The sequence below is a fragment of the Candoia aspera genome, chromosome 7, assembly GCF_035149785.1.
Source record: "Candoia aspera isolate rCanAsp1 chromosome 7, rCanAsp1.hap2, whole genome shotgun sequence".
NCBI classification, from domain to species: Eukaryota; Metazoa; Chordata; class Lepidosauria; order Squamata; family Boidae; genus Candoia; species Candoia aspera.
The window spans coordinates 48,012,878-48,031,116 of record NC_086159.1 but is presented as its reverse complement, the minus strand read 5'-3'; the positions used below and the strand labels follow the sequence as shown (position 1 = coordinate 48,031,116).

Here is an 18,239-nt window from a genome sequence, read left to right as displayed (position 1 = left end):
CCACCCATCAAGAAAAATTGTGGCCCCATCTTCAAATTATCGTCCATCTCTTTAATGGCCCATTTATGCCACCACAGGAGCTGATGGTAGATATTTGTCACTAGCATCAGAATTCTAGCCTCTGTGCTCAGTACATACCATGATTTCTTCTGCCATCTTTGTCCACGTAGTGGCAGATTTCTTACTCCTTCCAAAGAAAGCCAGCCTGCTGATCAAAGGTCACCGTTTGTTTTATATGTAGTGAATCTGTGGGGGATACCCTCAGGATTCATAGAAGGGAAGGTCCAGGCGAATAATCTGCATGTGGATATCTTGTGGAAGGAACAATCCTATGGGTGGTCCAGTGCGCTTCCCGAGCATTGATACACCAAGCTGGGGCTGGGAGATAGAGGAGCCGAGGGGCACGTCAGCAGTGTAAGGCCTTCTGGTTTGGCAACTACATGCTACTTACCACTGCCTCCCAATCTCATCTTTGGGAAGGAATTGTGAGGGTTGCAGTTATGTGTGGGGAAACAAACTTGCACAACTTTGGAATATAAATTCACAAAATAACATTATCCTGTTCTTAAGACCCAATGTGCCGAGAAGAAAGGTATAATTATACCTTTAGAAATGGACTGAAATTATAGCAGATTTTACAAAAGAAAATTACTTAATAAATCCATCTTAAATGTTAATATTTGTGAAATTCTTATTTATTTATCAAATTTGTCACCGCCCTTCTCCTCCGCCCATCTCCTCCTCCTATCTTCTTTGTTCTACATAACTTATTTTTACTTAAATCCCCTTCACTAAATTTCTGGATGGATACAACTAGAAATGAACTAAGTTTTCAGTAACTGCTAGGTCCTTTCACTTGATTGGCTAAGTCAGCACTTCTGGTTAAAATGACTTTGTTCAAGCATGTTCTTAATTAACCAATACAGAATGCTCTGAAATCACAAGGAAAGAAAATACAGTATGTACATAGGCACACATACATGCATAACACATGTGGAATAATAAAAATAATAATTGAATTATGAGCTTGATTAGTATGATAAATCCATTAAAAGACTATCATTTTATATACCAATTTTTCTTGCTTTATGCAAATTCCCTTTAATGCAATTTGCGATTTTCATTCAAGAATGTGCTTTATTTTTTAAAAAATGCTATTATAGATTTATGCCACCATAGTCAATTTATGCCAAAGACTTCTTCCCACCAAAACCACTTGAACACTTTCCTACCCAAACCCCACCAAACCCCTTACTCATGCATTTACCATCATGTTGTGTGGTTGTTTTACTTACATACCCTGTCTCCCATTTACAGTACTTCCATATCTGCAATTGCTACTACTGTTACTATGGGATCAGTATGGCCATCAACATCTTATCCAATCCCCTTGCCCAAAATGAAAAAGAAAAGATCCTCCCCAACAAAGTTGGATATAGAATATGATGCCAAAGCTGATGAAGGATTCTCAGTCCTAGGATGGATTTTTAACATGGGAAATCACTGTGTGCAACACAACAAAGAATGTTAATAGAATTTGTAATGCTGTGATGTAATGCTGTGATCCTCTGTTTGCCATGATAATCACCTGCATTAGAAACCCAGCTGTAGAAAAGATTAAAGAAAATGCTGTCACTGTACATAGAATGTGAGACAAGGAAAAAAAAAATTGAACAATACAGTGCTTAAGAATAAGGCTCTAAAAATTTATGTACAGATTTGTCAGTACATTTGGGTTACAGAATACACATTCCCTGCAACCCTCTTTTTTCCATTGGTTAAGTGTCTTGCTTTATACAGATTGCTTTATGCAGGGTTTTCAAGAATATAGCCCTGGTATAAAGCAAGGGGAGCCAATATGTGCATGTACTATATGTATGTTCATATAATATCCTGATTAAATTCACAGAGATTACTCCCAATCAGTATTATGCTACACTGGTTCTAAGAACCCAGTATTTGTTTTATTTTCACATTATTTTAGGAACTCTTTAAGCTTCATGAATATATTTTGTGACTTTGGTATTTACATTCTTCATCCTGTTTTTCTATACTTTTTTTCTAATTGCATTTTACAGCAGAGGACGAAGGAACTCACACACCAGACATCAGGTATGATGCTAATGAACTGATTAGCATTGTTTTGTCTGATATTTTTATTATCTGATTGTTGGGAACTGTTTGCATTCAGAAATGAGAAATGTATGCAAGTGTTTTTAGCTTTTTTTAAAGGCTCAAATATTCTATGCCTAGTATATTTATAGTGTCCACTTTATTCAACAGGAGATGTAGAGACAGCAGTCTTTACAGGGGTGCAAGAAATGAGCACATGCAATGATGCTTTTGTTATTGCTTTTTGTGTAATAATCCTACCTATATTCACCTGTACTATTTTATAAACTGCTTTTTAATATAGGAAAGCAGTTTACAATATCACATTAAGTGTTTATTGTATCAGAAGAATAAACAAAAGGCTTACTTTGCCTTTGAATCCTTCTGTAGGTTTTTTTAAATCGAAGTCATTCATAAGCTATATTTTAATCATCATTCATTAGTAGTGCCAAGATGTTTTCAAGGGTGTATATACTTTCCACAAATTTGTCAAGAAATATAGTGACAGATGTAACATATTTTGTATAAAATATCCTTAAAGTTAATCCTGTTTAATTTTATAGCTTATAACTATTTCTTATACCCATAAGATGGATAGATCTCCCCACCCCCCGAAAAGTAGTGTAAACTCTTTTTGTAATTTATCATGAAGTACTTCACAAAATGCGTTACACAAACAAGTCACATGGGGAATATTTTGATTTCCCAGCTCAGGAATGGGAACTTGCCCAGATGGAGAACCACCTACTCCCCCAGTGCCCCATATCTCACAGCATCTTTTTCTGCAGCAGTGTGGCAATGGAAGAATAGACTAAAATCTTTCATTGCCAGATTGTTGCTGCTGAAAAGAAAAGTACTTCTCTCTTTTGGAGAGAAGTACTCTGACATAAACCTGATCCCCAGAAGATTCCCTAAAGACATTCAAGCCTGTAGACAATTCCTACCCTTCCCTAGTTTTATTTCTGGTCCCAAAAGCTAGCACGCTCTGGCCTATTTCTAGTCAGTTTCCATCCACTGATGGGAGTTCTTTAATTCAGCAGTCATCTGTCAGTGACATAATAGTGAAGTGATTTTTCAGTGATTTCCCATTCTTTCCTACAAGCAGAACAAAGAGTTAAAGAAGTCTAAAATTGTTCCACTTCCCATTCCACTAATAGAACCCTCTGCTGATCAAAGAAGCTTCACAAGTTGGAACCGCTTGGATGCATTCTTTCACTTTGGTATTACATATTTGTTTAAAAGATTGCCATTGCACGCTTCCTCCAAGAGGTCAAGGCAGCTTACATGGAGATCGCCTTTGATGACGGCTAAGTAGGTTGGACTGAGAGAGAGTGAAGGGCCCAAAAGCATCGAGTGAGTTTCTATAGCTAAGGCTGATAACCTGGATCTCCTTGGTCTTAGTCTAACATGTTAACTACTATACCTGTGAGAGATTTGGGGAGGCTGGGAAAGGAATGGCAAAGAAAGTAGAAATAAACAGTCAACAGATAATGAGCCAGTCAGTTGACAGCTTATCTGATAAACAGCAATTTAGCCCAGGTGGAAAGAAACTGGAAAGAAGCATTTCAAATCCTTCAAAGAGACTTCACCTTAATTAACTCACTATAAATGAGAGTTGGATCTTCCTCCAACAGTTTCCAAGATTCTGTATTTACCCCAGACTAGTCTTAAAGGTATCTTACTGAAAATCTGTGTGATTCTTGGTTCCTTGATGTTTCCTAGATGTGTGGGGCTTGACACCTCACTGGCTGTCTCCGTTATCAAATGTACAGGATCTTGGACGCAGTGCCAGAGCATAGACAGTGAAGGTTCCAGTTCCAGGATCATGATCGTTGGTTTTCTAATTATTTTGTTACAACATATTCTGCAAGCAAACACACACATATTTATTCATATGCACACAATGCTCATACCCACAAGAGAGAGAGAGAAGCCCTTTCTCCACTAGCCCAGAAGATGAAAGGGAGTTGTGAGGTGGGAGAATCTCAGGTTTGCTGGACAGTGACGATCTGATTTTATGAGTCAATCCAGTGATTAGCTATGTGTATTTTCCTGTTTTGTTTCATTTATTTATATGTACTTCTTAGCCATCTTGATGAGTGCTTTAAAGGACCAATAGAAATGATACATTTAAAAGAAATAAATGTTAAAATGAAAACCAAAATTCATATGATACCAGAAAGCTAACTGTCATAACTCTGTCCCATATTGACATAATATATTTAGAGGCTAACATGATGAATGTTGGCTTAGTTTTTTACTTGTTCCCATCGAATACTATGGGAAAGAGTGAGTGAACTTTATTTAGAAGAGAAGAATTTGTCCTGTATAGAATGTTTAGTGCTTACTGGAGTAATGTCAATAAGTACACTCCTTTATACTTTCTTCCATAAAAAGTGAATGGCTCACTTTCATTCCTGTGAGAACAATAAAGTACTGTGTTTAGGAGTGAAACTTATTATTTGTCAGTTTCACTGGTGATTGGCCAGATTTACAAAGAATTCTTCTACATGCTGCTAAGTTCCTACTTTTGGAAAAATGTCCCTGCCCACCTATTTTTGTGATAGGAATTTGGAGTTGTAATGCAGAGAAATTAGTATCATTCTGGCCTCATTCAAATTCAAGAATGCTCATGAATATTAAGTGGCAAAACTATCAAGCAGAAAAGAAAAAGAAATAATGCTTTCCCAATAGCGTCTGGTGACTGATTGCAGGATTCCTTCAGACAATGTTCATCATGAGAACAGGAGCTCCCTTGTATTAAGGTTCTAATAAACCTCAGCCGACATTCTTTGGAGAAAAGGTTCATAGTATTCCAATAAAAATTAGCAATTCCAACGGTGCTATGTTAATTCATTAATTTTAAAAGCCCTCTGGAAGAGCTCTGTGTTTTAACCAACTTCTGGGAATCCAGCAGGATCAGGGCATGCTGTTGCCATTCCCCCAAATGGGAGGTGCAACAGGGAAGCATCTCCTCCTGGCCTTGACCCTTCCCACTCCCATTTGCGATAAGGTGGTGAAGGGGTATTTCAGATCATTGCATTACAAGGAATCATGGTAACCCTGGAAACTTATTTCTTCTTGTATTTTTCCCCATAAAACTGGTCAAATATCTGTAAAACGACTTTTGTGATGGGTACTGAAGTAGGTTAAAATGAAAACCAAGATTTTCACTGAGTTGTAGAAGTGCATTAATAATCCATTCATTTTAATGTCTACATTTCTTGTGCAAACAGTACCTTTTTAGCTGGTTTGCATTCTTTGCAGGTATTAGCTAGTAAGCAATGAATACGGTTTATATATTTGAATGAGCTTTCCATTACATTTTGTTAGCCAGGCATTTCCTCTTGAACAATTTGATGGCCACGTGTTTGTGACTAGAAGGAAGAAGGTGGAATGCTGGTCACTCAACCTACAGTTCTGGACTAGTTATACCCATTGATCAAAACAATTACTTAAGTACTTTATCTGATTTAGTTATTGTTACAGTAATATAACACCATTCTAAAGCATATTAAAAATGAAGTAAATAGCATTCTAAGGATTAAAGAAACACAAACATAAGTAGCCAGATTGGTCATATAATCTACAGAACCTGTTCAGGTATCTCAATTTAATAAACTCGGCTTATTACAGCAGGAGTATGCACTGTGCCTATAAGTTCTCATCATTTTTCATTTTTTTTCCTGTATGTTATAATTCAGTACTTCTTTATCCTAAATATGATCTTGGTGTCATATCTTTTTTAATAATCAGACATTAAATAACATTTTCTCAGGTCTGTTGTATCAGAAAATTGTGTTTGAGGAACCCCTCAAATAATAAAATGCTTTAAACAAGTCAAAAGAGGAAAGGGTAAAGCAGAATAAAAATTTGCCTAGCTTTGAAATAAATAAGCCAAGATTTATTAGATCCAATAACAGCAGCACTTCAGCAGGCAAGATTTATTACTTTCAGTGTGGCTTCCTTTATTATTGCATCTAGCAGACAGTTCAGCTTCTGAAGTAGGACTTGCTAGCTACCATCAGTAGAAATATATAGCATTGGTTATGTAGGCTGGGCATTATTGTTTGATTCCTGACCAAACTGAAGGAGATAGTTTAGCTCAAGAGCTTGTTTTACAAAACAGTTAAATGATCAAGAGGCATATCTGGTATAGATATAATTCTAGTGAGATTTGGATGTATAGAGTGTGATACATCTGATACTCTAAGGATGCTGCTGAATCCTAATGGCAATTAAGTAATATTAATTATAGTAATTAATTATAGAGACCACTTATCTCATATAATTTTTATCTCATATATTTGGACTATTTTTCCCCTCAACAGGACTCAGGACAAGTAATCCCCCTCATTGTAGAAAGCTGTATCCGATTTATCAATTTGTATGGTGAGTTCTAAAATGCTTTTCAATTTAATACCACTTGTTGCTGTTTTTCTTAAGAATGTTGTGCTTAATAATGATGCTTTTTTCTGAATGTTCTAATCCCTTTCCAATTACAGTTAGGAAGAATAATGAAACTTTAGTCTTGAATGAAAGAATCTCCCTGTTGAAAAGTGGGAGGAGCACTAAAAAGAGGGAAGGGCTTGGTGGGGAATAAAACAAAACAGTAAGGACAGAATATTAATTCAGACAGCAATAAGAAAGCGATTAATTGGAATGTATGAAGCAATGGAGTGAAGGAATGAAGAGGGGCCAGGATCAAGCAAGAAAAGGAATTCTTGCTCTGGGGAAGAAGTTAGCTTTGTGGAGTCCGTGGTGCTCTCTGAGCTTGGTTGCTTGCTTGCTTGCTTGCTTGCTTGCTTGCTTGCTTGCTTGCCTGCCTGCAAGCAAACAGACAAGCTCAGAGAGCACCAAGGACTCCACAGTTCAATCTTGAGCTACAGGTATTTAGGGAAGTTAGCATTGCATTTCAAAATGCAGTAAGCTGCTTTGAGGAGTCTTAGTGGAAGGTTATATATAAATGTAATAAATAAAGGAGTAAGATGCCAGTATTTCCCCTCATTTGAAACATCACATTGAATTTCATGTATTTCTTTATTACTATTATTTTTCAGGTCTTCAACACCAGGGCATTTTCAGGGTCTCGGGCTCTCAGGTGGAGGTCAATGATATTAAAAATTCATTTGAGAGAGGTGATTTATCATTTTTCCTGTGCATATGTACCATCATAAAAACTCTTCTTCTCAATTATTATTTGTGAAGGGGAGGGAACCTTTTATTCACTGAGAAGAACAGAAAAACAAAGAAATTGGCATAATTGATCTTAAAAAACGTAGATAGCTTTGGAGATTGGCTTCAAATATGACTACTGTATCTGAACTTCATAGGCACTAGCTGGCAGCAAAAAGAGTTTACTGTAGCTCTGCTGTCATCTTCTGACCATCCATATTATCGCAGCCCAGATATGGAAGCCTTAACTATTGCTGAAGAGATTTGTAATTGAACTTAATTTATTTTATAATTCTTAAACAGGCAGCTTCTTCTTTCTTTGTTCAGTTACTTCTTCCCGCATCTTACATCAGAAAAATCCAGTCGTATTCCATTTTTCCATTTATTTTCTTCCCTTCTTCCTCCTCTTTTTTTTGGAAAAATAATGTTTGAAAAATTCTTTCAGATATATTTACAAATTACACATTAAAAAATTATGCACACGTTTATTAGGAAAAAGTAAAATCTCATGACTGGTTTCAGCTGGAATTGGCAGTCCTAGATGGAGAAAGTTGGGAATCAGGGCATTGGACAGGATTTTTGTCTGTGTTTATCATTTTATTTACTGTGAGATTGTCTAAATTTACAGTTGTCTTCCTTTGGGGTAAATAGATTAATTCATGGAGAATGAAGTAGTAATGTAGCCGGTAGTTATGATAGGTTTCAACTGCATCTTTATCAGAAAAAGACCTTCTGAATATAGGTTGCTGTCACTGACATGTCTTCCTGTTGGGTTTTTCACAAATACTTTGTTGATCATTGTGGAAAAAAAAAAGAATTAATTGCTAGACTAGATTAACCTGCTTCTGCAAAGTTTTTTCTATATGCTTAAATTTTATGTGGTATTATTTTGGTGAGGTAAAACCCCCTCAAAGAATACATTATTTTTCCAGGTTATTTAATGAATAGAACCTGCTGTCTTAATTACTTATTATTACCAGTCAAGTTCTAAAGTTTTGTTTAAATTAGTTAATAAATGAATTTACTAAAATGGAGGTGTGAAAACTCTATTTCAATCTTGTAGCAGTCCTTTTTTAAAATACATATGTAGTCCTTAAAATCTTCATCTTTTCTATTGAAGTTTGGCTTTAGAATCCATTCTTTGTAATCATAATGCAATGCAGAGCACATTTTCTTAAAATCTCTTTAATTACTTTTTCACCTCAAAGAAAGGCGTAAGTCAGTATTTGTATAATATACAACTTGAATGAAAATAGTTGTAAAGACTTATTTAACCAGTGCAGTTCTCAGCTTCTCAGGAGTACTGGAATTCCATTCAGCCTGATTATAATAGATTAATTTAGCCCATAAATAAACCCAATCAACCTTTCCCAAGTGCTGTCCATATATGAGGACTTCAGCTCCCAGAATTTTTAGCAACCTTGCATTTGTTGAGAAGTCTGAGAATTCTGATGTCTACACATCTGGATCATTCTCACGTTAAGGATGACTGAGTTTAGTATTGCATGAGTAATCTAGTATATTTTTTTGTATCTGACATTCTACTGAACACTTACTTATTTATTTAATCAGTCAATAATTAATATGGCCACCCAACTTGCAAGTCACAACTCTGGGTGCCTAACATGAGGTTAAAATAGATTTTAAAAATAACCAAAACCAAACTAAAAGCAACAATAAGAACATAGTACATCCAAGAACAACTGCAATTATTCTCCTAAAACATTACAAAAGAGGCGTATCTAAACTCCAGCCCCGTACTCAAGTGTACATTTTTCTTTGCGCTGAAAAAGTATGAGATTTCAAGACAGCTGTATATGCTCTACACTGTATTATAATTACAAAGAATGGAGTCAAAGTCCATACCCCAGTGGGAAAGATATATATTTGAGAAATATTTTAGTCCCTGTTACATTCATTCTAATTTCAGGATGACCATTATTTATCTAGTATAGCTCAGACTCTTATATAGAAGAATGCTGTCAAGATCAAATGCCTGTAAGTATTTAATCTGATTTATTTTTGTAGGTGAAAATCCTTTGGCAGACGACCAAAGTAACCATGATATTAACTCAGTTGCTGGAGTATTGAAGCTCTATTTCCGAGGGCTGGAGAATCCTATTTTTCCTAAGGAAAGATTTAATGATCTTATTTCTTGTGTCAGTAAGTTAAATTTGCTTCTTTCATGTGTTTTGAATGGTCATTTTAATCAGTGAAATTTTATAATTTGCCCAGAAACATCTATTCTAACACAGCTTTACATAAGACAGCTTACTTAGTTGTCTTAGTTATTTATGCGCATCCATTTTAACAAATGTGTTTTTGAATTTGCATTCTCCCTTCAGTAAGAACAAGATATACTGTCTGTGTAGCACCCGGACTGTCTCTTTTGTATAGATATTTAAACTAGCTTGTTAGGTGAACCTCCCTCTGAGTACCATTGGTTAATGTACTATATTATGTCTATACAAAGGACAGGGCTGTTTTTATGATATCACTCTGATTTCACAGCATTCTTCTGTAGGAAATTCAGTTGGCACCAACATTAGAATATTTTTTGACACACATACATATATACACATTATATCATTCCCTTCCCAGATAAGCAGTATTATGCAAAGCACAGAAAAGAAATAAGAAAAATGAAGCTAAAGAAATTGAAGGCATTAATTTTGAAAGAAGAAAAGGAAATCTAATTAAATCTTGTTTATACCAGCATGATGCAGTATTTTATTTATTTATTTATTATTTTCTATCTCGCCTTTATTATTTAATAAATAACTCAAGGTGAAGGAATATCTTATATTACTTCTTCCTCCTATTTTCCCCACAACAACCCTGTGAGGTGAATTGGGCTGAGGGAGAGTGACTGGCTCAAAGTCACCCAGCCAGCTTTCATGCCTAAAGCAGGACCAGAACTCACAGTCTCCTGATTTATTTTTATTTATTTATCAAATTTGTCACCGCCCATCTCCTCTTGGCAGTTTCTAGCCTGGTGCCTTAGCCACATAGTACCCTTGCAAACCATCCTTGCTTCCATCACTCCCATATGCCACTTCATACATTGCCTGTTGTTTTTTAAGCCTTACCTCTCTCTTTCTGAGAATCTCACCTGTTCCATCCAACTAAAACTTCCTTTTCATTTTGATCCATTCACTCTTCTTTGTGTATTTAGTTTGAATCAGTTGTCATTTATTTATTCTATATAGTCATAGCACAACATACTTCATCGTAATGCAGTGTCTGGAAAGGATGGCACTCCCACACATACAACCCAAAGTATGGATCTGGTATGTAGATGACACTAAACAACTGGAAGAAACCCACAAAACCATCAATAACATCTTTAATGGAATAAAATTCACAACTCACTACCATTCCTGGACATCCTCATCAGTAGAGGAAATGATGGTAAGTCAGAAACACAAGTCTACAGGAAAGCTACCCACACCAACCAAGTGCTCCACTACCAAAGTAACAATCCAACCTCCCACAAGAGAAGCTGTGTAAGAACATTATTCAGATGAGCACTTACACACTGCAGCAACCCAGAACACCAGAAAAAAGAAAGAGAACATCTGCACAGCATCTTCCAACAAAATGGATACCTCAACTTCATCAAAAAATGCCTCACCACCCAACCCACTACAACCCAACCAATGGAAACTATGAAAAGGATAACACTGCCATACATCAGAAACATCTCAGAAACTACCAACAGACTGTTACAACCACATGCATCACCGTAGCACATAAACCAACTAAAACTCTTCAAAATATATTAAGCATGCCAAAAGACCCAATAGCCCAAGAAGAAAAAATAGGAGTTATTTACAACCTACAGTGCAAAGACTGTAACAGCCACTATGTAGGACAGACAGGCAGAAGATTAGCAGAGCGCATCCACGAACACCAACTAGCAGTCAGAAGACACGATGAGAACTCCTTAATCTCACAACACATGGACAGACTCAACCATAGTTTCACCTGGGAAACTGTGAGCATCCTAAACCAAGCCAAATCCAAAAACGCCAGAGAATTCCTGGAAGCCTGGCACTCAGACAAAGCAGCCATCAACAGACACACAGAGGTAAACAACATTTACATACCATTCAAAAGAGACAATAGAAAAGCCAAAAGACCAGTACACTCCCTTGCCAGCAATCAACACCCAGATAGGCAAAAATCAACACTAGGATTGACACCAGATGAACCATCAAACAGCACAATACACCCTAACCAAGGAGCTATTAACTCAGGCAATCAACCAAGCAGCAAACAACAGCCTAATCAAAGAACTCCCAAGGAGAGAACAACACCCCCACCAACACAAGCTGGACAAGCCACAGTATATAAACTGAGAGCAAGGCCCACTCCCTCTTTGCATTGAAGATGTTGCCTAGTCTGGCAATGAAACGTCTGCAAGAAAACAACAAGGCTCAGAGAGCACCAAGGACTCCACAGTTCAACCCTGAGCTACAAATATTTGCTTCGATATATTTAGCTACATATCTCTAATGTCCTTCAGCAAAGGATCGTTACCTTGTCGTGGTGCTGGTGCTTGAGCACCTCAATGATGCCATGAGCTAAACCGTGAAGGGCCACCCAAGACGGGAAGGTCATGACAGAGAGGTCAGACTAAATGCGATCCCTGGGGAAGGTAATGGCAACCCACCTCAGTATTCTTGCCGTGAAAACTAAATGGATCAGTACAACCAGAGATATGTCGGTATACCATCGGAAGATGAGACCCCCAGGTCGGAAGATGGTCAAAATGCTACTGGGGAGGAACAGAGGATGAGCTCAACTAGCCCCAGACGTGATGACGCAGCTAGCTCAAAGCCGAAAGGACGGCTAGCGGCCGACGGTGCTGGTGGTGAACGGCGAATCCGATGTTCTAAGGATCAACACACCATCGGAACCTGGAATGTAAGATCTATGAGCCAGGGCAAATTGGATGTGGTTATTGGTGAGATGTCAAGATTAAAGATAGACATTCTGGGCGTCAGTGAACTGAAATGGACTGGAATGGGCCACTTCACATCAAATGACCACCAGATCTACTACTGCGGACAAGAGGACCACAGAAGAAATGGAGTAGCCTTCATAATTAATAGTAAAGTGGCTAAAGCAGTGCTTGGATACAACCCAAAAAACGACAGAATGATCTCAATTCGAATTCAGGGCAAGCCATCTAACATCACAGTGATCCAAATATACGCCCCAACCACAAATGCTGAAGAAGCTGAAGTAGAGCAGTTCTATGAGGATCTGCAGCACCTACTGGACAATACGCCTAAAAGAGATGTTATTTTCATCACAGGAGACTGGAATGCTAAGGTAGGCAGTCAAATGACACCTCGAATTACAGGTAAGTATGGCCTGGGAGAACAAAACGAAGCAGGACACAGGCTGATAGAATTTTGCCAAGACAATTCACTCTGCATAACAAACACTCTCTTCCAACAACCTAAGAGACGGCTTTATACATGGACTTCACCAGATGGACAACACCAAAATCAGATTGATTACATCCTTTGCAGCCAAAGGTGGCGGACATCTGTACAGTCGGTAAAAACAAGGCCTGGAGCTGACTGTAGTTCAGATCACGAACTTCTTCTTGCACAATTTAGGATCAGACTAAAGAGATTAGGGAAGACCCACAGATCAGCTAGATATGAGCTCACTAATATTCCTAAAGAATATGCAGTGGAGGTGAAGAATAGATTTAAGGGACTGGACTTAGTAGATAGGGTCCCGGAAGAACTCTGGACAGAAGTTGGCAGCATTGTTCAGGAGGCGGCAACAAAATACATCCCAAAGAAAGAGAAAACCAAGAAGGCAAAATGGCTGTCTGCTGAGACACTAGAAGTAGCCCAAGAAAGAAGGAAAGCAAAAGGCAACAGTGATAGGGGGAGATATGCCCAATTAAATGCAAAATTCCAGAGGTTAGCCAGAAGAGATAAGGAATTATTTTTAAACAAGCAATGCGCGGAAGTGGAAGAAGACAATAGAATAGGAAGGACAAGAGACCTCTTCCAGAAAATTAGAAACATTGGAGGTAAATTCCAGGCAAAAATGGGTATGATCAAAAACAAAGATGGCAAGGACCTAACAGAAGAAGAAGAGATCAAGAAAAGGTGGCAAGAATATACAGAAAACCTGTATAGGAAAGATAACAATATCGGGGATAGCTTTGACGGTGTGGTCGGTGAGCTAGAGCCAGACATCCTGAAGAGTGAGGTTGAGTGGGCCTTAAGAAGCATTGCTAATAACAAGGCAACAGGAGACGACGGCATCCCAGCTGAACTGTTCAAAATCTTGCAAGATGATGCTGTCAAGGTAATGCATGCTATATGCCAGCAAATTTGGAAAACACAAGAATGGCCATCAGACTGGAAAAAATCAACTTATATCCCCATACCAAAAAAGGGAAACACTAAAGAATGTTCAAACTATCGAACAGTGGCACTCATTTCACATGCCAGTAAGGTAATGCTCAAGATCCTGCAAGGTAGACTTCAGCAGTTCATGGAGCGAGAATTGCCAGATGTACAAGCTGGGTTTAGAAAAGGCAGAGGAACTAGAGATCAAATTGCCAATATCCGCTGGATAATGGAAAAAGCCAGGGAGTTTCAGAAAAACATCTATTTCTGTTTTATTGACTATTCTAAAGCCTTTGACTGTGTGGACCATAACAAATTGTGGCAAGTTCTTAGTGGTATGGGGATACCAAGTCATCTTGTATGCCTCCTGAAGAATCTGTATAACGACCAAGTAGCAACAGTAAGAACAGACCACGGAACAACAGACTGGTTTAAGATTGGGAAAGGAGTACGGCAGGGCTGTATACTCTCACCCTACCTATTCAACTTGTATGCAGAACACATCATGCGACAAGCTGGCCTTGAGGAATCCAAGGCTGGAGTTAAAATCTCTGGAAGAAACATTAACAATCTCAGATATGCAGATGATACCACTTTGATGGCTGAAAGTGAAGAGGAACTGAGGAGCCTTATGATGAAGGTGAAAGAAGAAAGTGCAAAAGCTGGTTTGCAGCTAAACCTAAAAAAAACCAAGATTATGGCAACCAGCTTGATTGATAACTGGCAAATAGAGGGAGAAAATGTAGAAGCAGTGAAAGACTTTGTATTCCTAGGTGCAAAGATTACTGCAGATGCTGACTGCAGTCAAGAAATCAGAAGACGCTTAATCCTTGGAAGAAGAGCAATGACAAATCTCGATAAAATAGTTAAGAGCAGAGACATCACACTGACAACAAAGGCCCGCATAGTTAAAGCAATGGTGTTCCCTGTAGTAACATATGGCTGCGAGAGCTGGACCATAAGGAAGGCTGAGCGAAGGAAGATCGATGCTTTTGAACTGTGGTGTTGGAGGAAAATTCTGAGAGTGCCTTGGACTGCAAGAAGATCCAACCAGTCCATCCTCCAGGAAATAAAGCCAGACTGCTCACTTGAGGGAATGATATTAAAGGCAAAACTGAAATACTTTGGCCACATAATGAGAAGACAGGACACCCTGGAGAAGATGCTGATGCTAGGGAGAGTGGAAGGCAAAAGGAAGAGGGGCCGACCAAGGGCAAGATGGATGGATGATATTCTAGAGGTGACGGACTCGTCCCTGGGGGAGCTGGGGGTGTTGACGACCGACAGGAAGCTCTGGCGTGGGCTGGTCCATGAAGTCACGAAGAGTCGGAAGCGACTAAACGAATAAACAACAACTCTAATGTCACCTACAACTGTTCTTCTACATTTATCCATAAATACATTCATCCACCAAGGGAACATTATACATTTTTTACTTATTCTCTGCTCAAAGTTGAACTATTGACTGAGCATTCTGTTGATTCTCACATACAGTATGCTTTACATTCATCATAAACCACTCTTACTGTGTCCAGCAACCAACTTCCACCTCCATATTTATATAAGAGATTCCATAAACATAAAAGTATGTTTACTTTATCATATACTTAGTTTCTTTTTTACATGTATGCATATTTCAGTGACCTCTTAAAGAGCAAAAATGTGGTCTGTGCACCTCCTGCCTGGCATAAAGCTGCACTGCAGTTCCCAAAATTTGTCATTGTTACCTCTTGTTGTCTGTCAAACAGAATTCTGCCAAAGCAAACTAATCCCATGTAGCTTTTGCCTTCGTTCCTGCAGTCATCACCTTGAGCATATGGAATGAAACAGTTCAACAATCTTATAAATTAGTATATAAATATATTTCTCTTTGTGTAAGGGAATAATAATGGCATCCATTCAGTTATCAGGCACAGATACAGCCTTCATATACATAGTAAACAAGTTGAACAGGCACTCATAAGCAAACCATACCGGAGTTGTAACATTTCTCAGGGATACCATCTATAGTAGCATTAGCATTTTCTTCAGTTCAGCACAAATGAGAAGAATGTCCTCCAAATGTGTTGAAGTACAATTCCCATAATTGCCAAATGCCATATAATTCAACACATCTTGAGTTGTGGCCCAACATAGTGGTAAGTTATTCTATTCTTTCAGTAGCCAATCATAACTAATTTGTCTACTTGATGTTACAGGAACAGAAAATCTCTATGAGAGAGCTCTTCACATACGTAAACTCTTGCTGACATTGCCCAGATCAGTCCTTATATTACTAAGATATCTCTTTGCCTTCCTCAATCAGTAAGTAGCTTTAACTTCCTATAAGAATATTTCAGATATTTTGAGAAGGGTGTGTGTGGGTGTGGGTGTGAGAAAGAGAAAGAATTTGATTTTAACAGAGACTGTGTTGTTTTAATTGGCAGAAGAGGAATGATTTTCAAGCAAACTAGAATTAGCTGTTTAAGTGACAGTGTCATAGAAATAGGGAGGAATTGAAAATCAAAGCTATAGCAATGCTTGTACATTTGCATGACAGCAGAATGTTGGGGTTTTTTTTTAAGAAAGCTTCAGTAATTTCTTCAGATATACTTTAGGATGGGATAACAATGTATGAGGTTCTCATTTCCATCATCACAGAATACATTGGACGCTGAATGATTAATGTTAATTAATACAAGGCCATATTCATGTGAATGAAATGTACAGTAAATTTCAAGCACAACTTGTTTCTTTTTCCAAATCTCACTTATAAATGTGGATTCAGTTAGTGTAAAATTTAAAGAATCCCTAAACTTTTTGGGCCAGTGGGCACATTTGGAATTTTGAGCAGGTGTTACAGAAACTTGCCATAATGGTGCAGTAAATCAGAATGTATCTGTTGTTCCCCATCTCTCTCTCTAGCCCAGTGTTTCTCAACCTCAGCAACTTAAGATGTGTGGAGTTCAACTCTCAGAATTCTGGGAGTTGAAGTCCACACGTCTTAAAGTTGACAAGGTTGAGAAACACTGTTCTAGCTTACGAGGATGCTCTCTGTCACCCCGTTTACTTTGTTTTCAACCTGGGAAGGTGGGCACAGTTTCAAAACAAGCCTTGGACTGCACACACACAAACACATATATTTACAATGCCAGAGGCATTGTTGGTGCAGCAGATTATGTTTGAGATTGGGGTTTTTCTTTGTTAACTTCCTATTCACTTGGTAAAATAAGATTGGGTATATAAGCCAAGGAGTTTGGCAGGCACCAAGGAACATGTTGTGGACATATTGTTGCCCTTGAGGACTACCTTTGGAATCCAGGCTTTCAAAAATAAATAAGCTGACATCTCAGTCTCCTAAGATAAGATGGTGAATATTTAGGTCTGGGCAATGTTTGCAAACTTTTTAAGACAAAAATTTTCTAAATCACAGAATGTATATGCAGTATTTCTATGCTTGGATTACCAATAACTTGTAAAATAACAACATTGTATTGTTGTTATTTTTTAGACATCAGAGGTCTAAGTTTCAAAATAGCAATTTAGCAAAAAGTACGCACCCACATTGCTAATACAGAATTAGATCATAAAGTACATTTCAGCTATTACTTTCAGCAGCTTGCATCTGTCAATTTAAGTCTAATTACAGAGCACACTGGGAATCCTGTCTGGCACAGGCATCAATCAACATATTTCAAAAAGTTCTCAATATGTAAAGAGCTTCATTTAAGACTTCATTTTAACTTTCATGCATTGCCCATTAAAATCAAGAGCCTATGATCTTTCCTTCAAGTTAGAGAACAGCTCTTTCTTTTCCATATCCTATTCCATATCCTTCAGCTGTATAAACATTATCATGATTACCTGAGGTTCAAGTCTTTTTTTGAAGGGGGAGGGTGTTAATCTTGAATTACCTCAAAGTTGTTGATCTGCTTTAGATACATTGTCTAAGTATAGTGTTACTATACGTTACCATATATTCGTCATTATGTACCTTAATGGAATTACCAGCCTGGAAAAGATGTTTTAATTAAATTGGTTGTTTAATAGTTCAGTGTACAGTTCAATGACGTTCATGGAACAAGTACAGTGAAAGTTGTAAGTATGCAGTTTCATTGCAGCAGAGTAAGCAAAGACCATAAAAATACTTATTTTATTTCATTTTTTTTTAAACAGCCTTTCTCAGTACAGTGATGAAAACATGATGGATCCTTATAATCTGGCCATTTGTTTTGGCCCAACATTAATGCCCATTCCAGATATACAAGAACAAGTGTCATGCCAGGCTCATGTAAATGAAATAATCAAAACCATTATCATTCACCAGGAGATCATTTTCCCAGATACCAAGGAACTAGATGGCCCAGTATATGAAAAGTGTATGGCAGGTGATGACTACTGGTAAGTCCTTCAGTCTTTTGCCCAAATGAACTTGTTGCATTTTTATGTGAGCAGCTCTTGAGCTTGTAGAGTCTTGCTCCCATCTGCCACAAAAAACCCTGCAATTTGCCTGCCACTCTAGGTAAATTATATGTAGGAATTTGCCAACAGTTCAACCATTCTTTTTAATATGATGTAAGGCCTGAA

General features: G+C 37.8%; 1 protein-coding gene across 2 annotated transcripts in view; it reads left to right on the top strand.

Annotated features, from left to right (window-relative positions):
- SRGAP1 (SLIT-ROBO Rho GTPase activating protein 1) overlaps nucleotides 1-18,239 on the top strand; it is a 114,194-nt gene that overhangs the window by 82,499 nt on the left and 13,456 nt on the right. Inside the window, exons 12-17 of one of the 2 annotated variants that reach the window (XM_063309261.1) lie at nucleotides 2,082-2,112; nucleotides 6,444-6,504; nucleotides 7,173-7,250; nucleotides 9,316-9,450; nucleotides 15,872-15,977; nucleotides 17,829-18,053. In XM_063309261.1, the coding sequence (XP_063165331.1) occupies nucleotides 2,082-2,112; nucleotides 6,444-6,504; nucleotides 7,173-7,250; nucleotides 9,316-9,450; nucleotides 15,872-15,977; nucleotides 17,829-18,053 (636 nt within the window). Of the gene's footprint in view, nucleotides 1-2,078; nucleotides 2,113-6,443; nucleotides 6,505-7,172; nucleotides 7,251-9,315; nucleotides 9,451-15,871; nucleotides 15,978-17,828; nucleotides 18,054-18,239 lie in introns of both variants that reach the window. The other variant, XM_063309259.1, reaches the window with a different exon arrangement.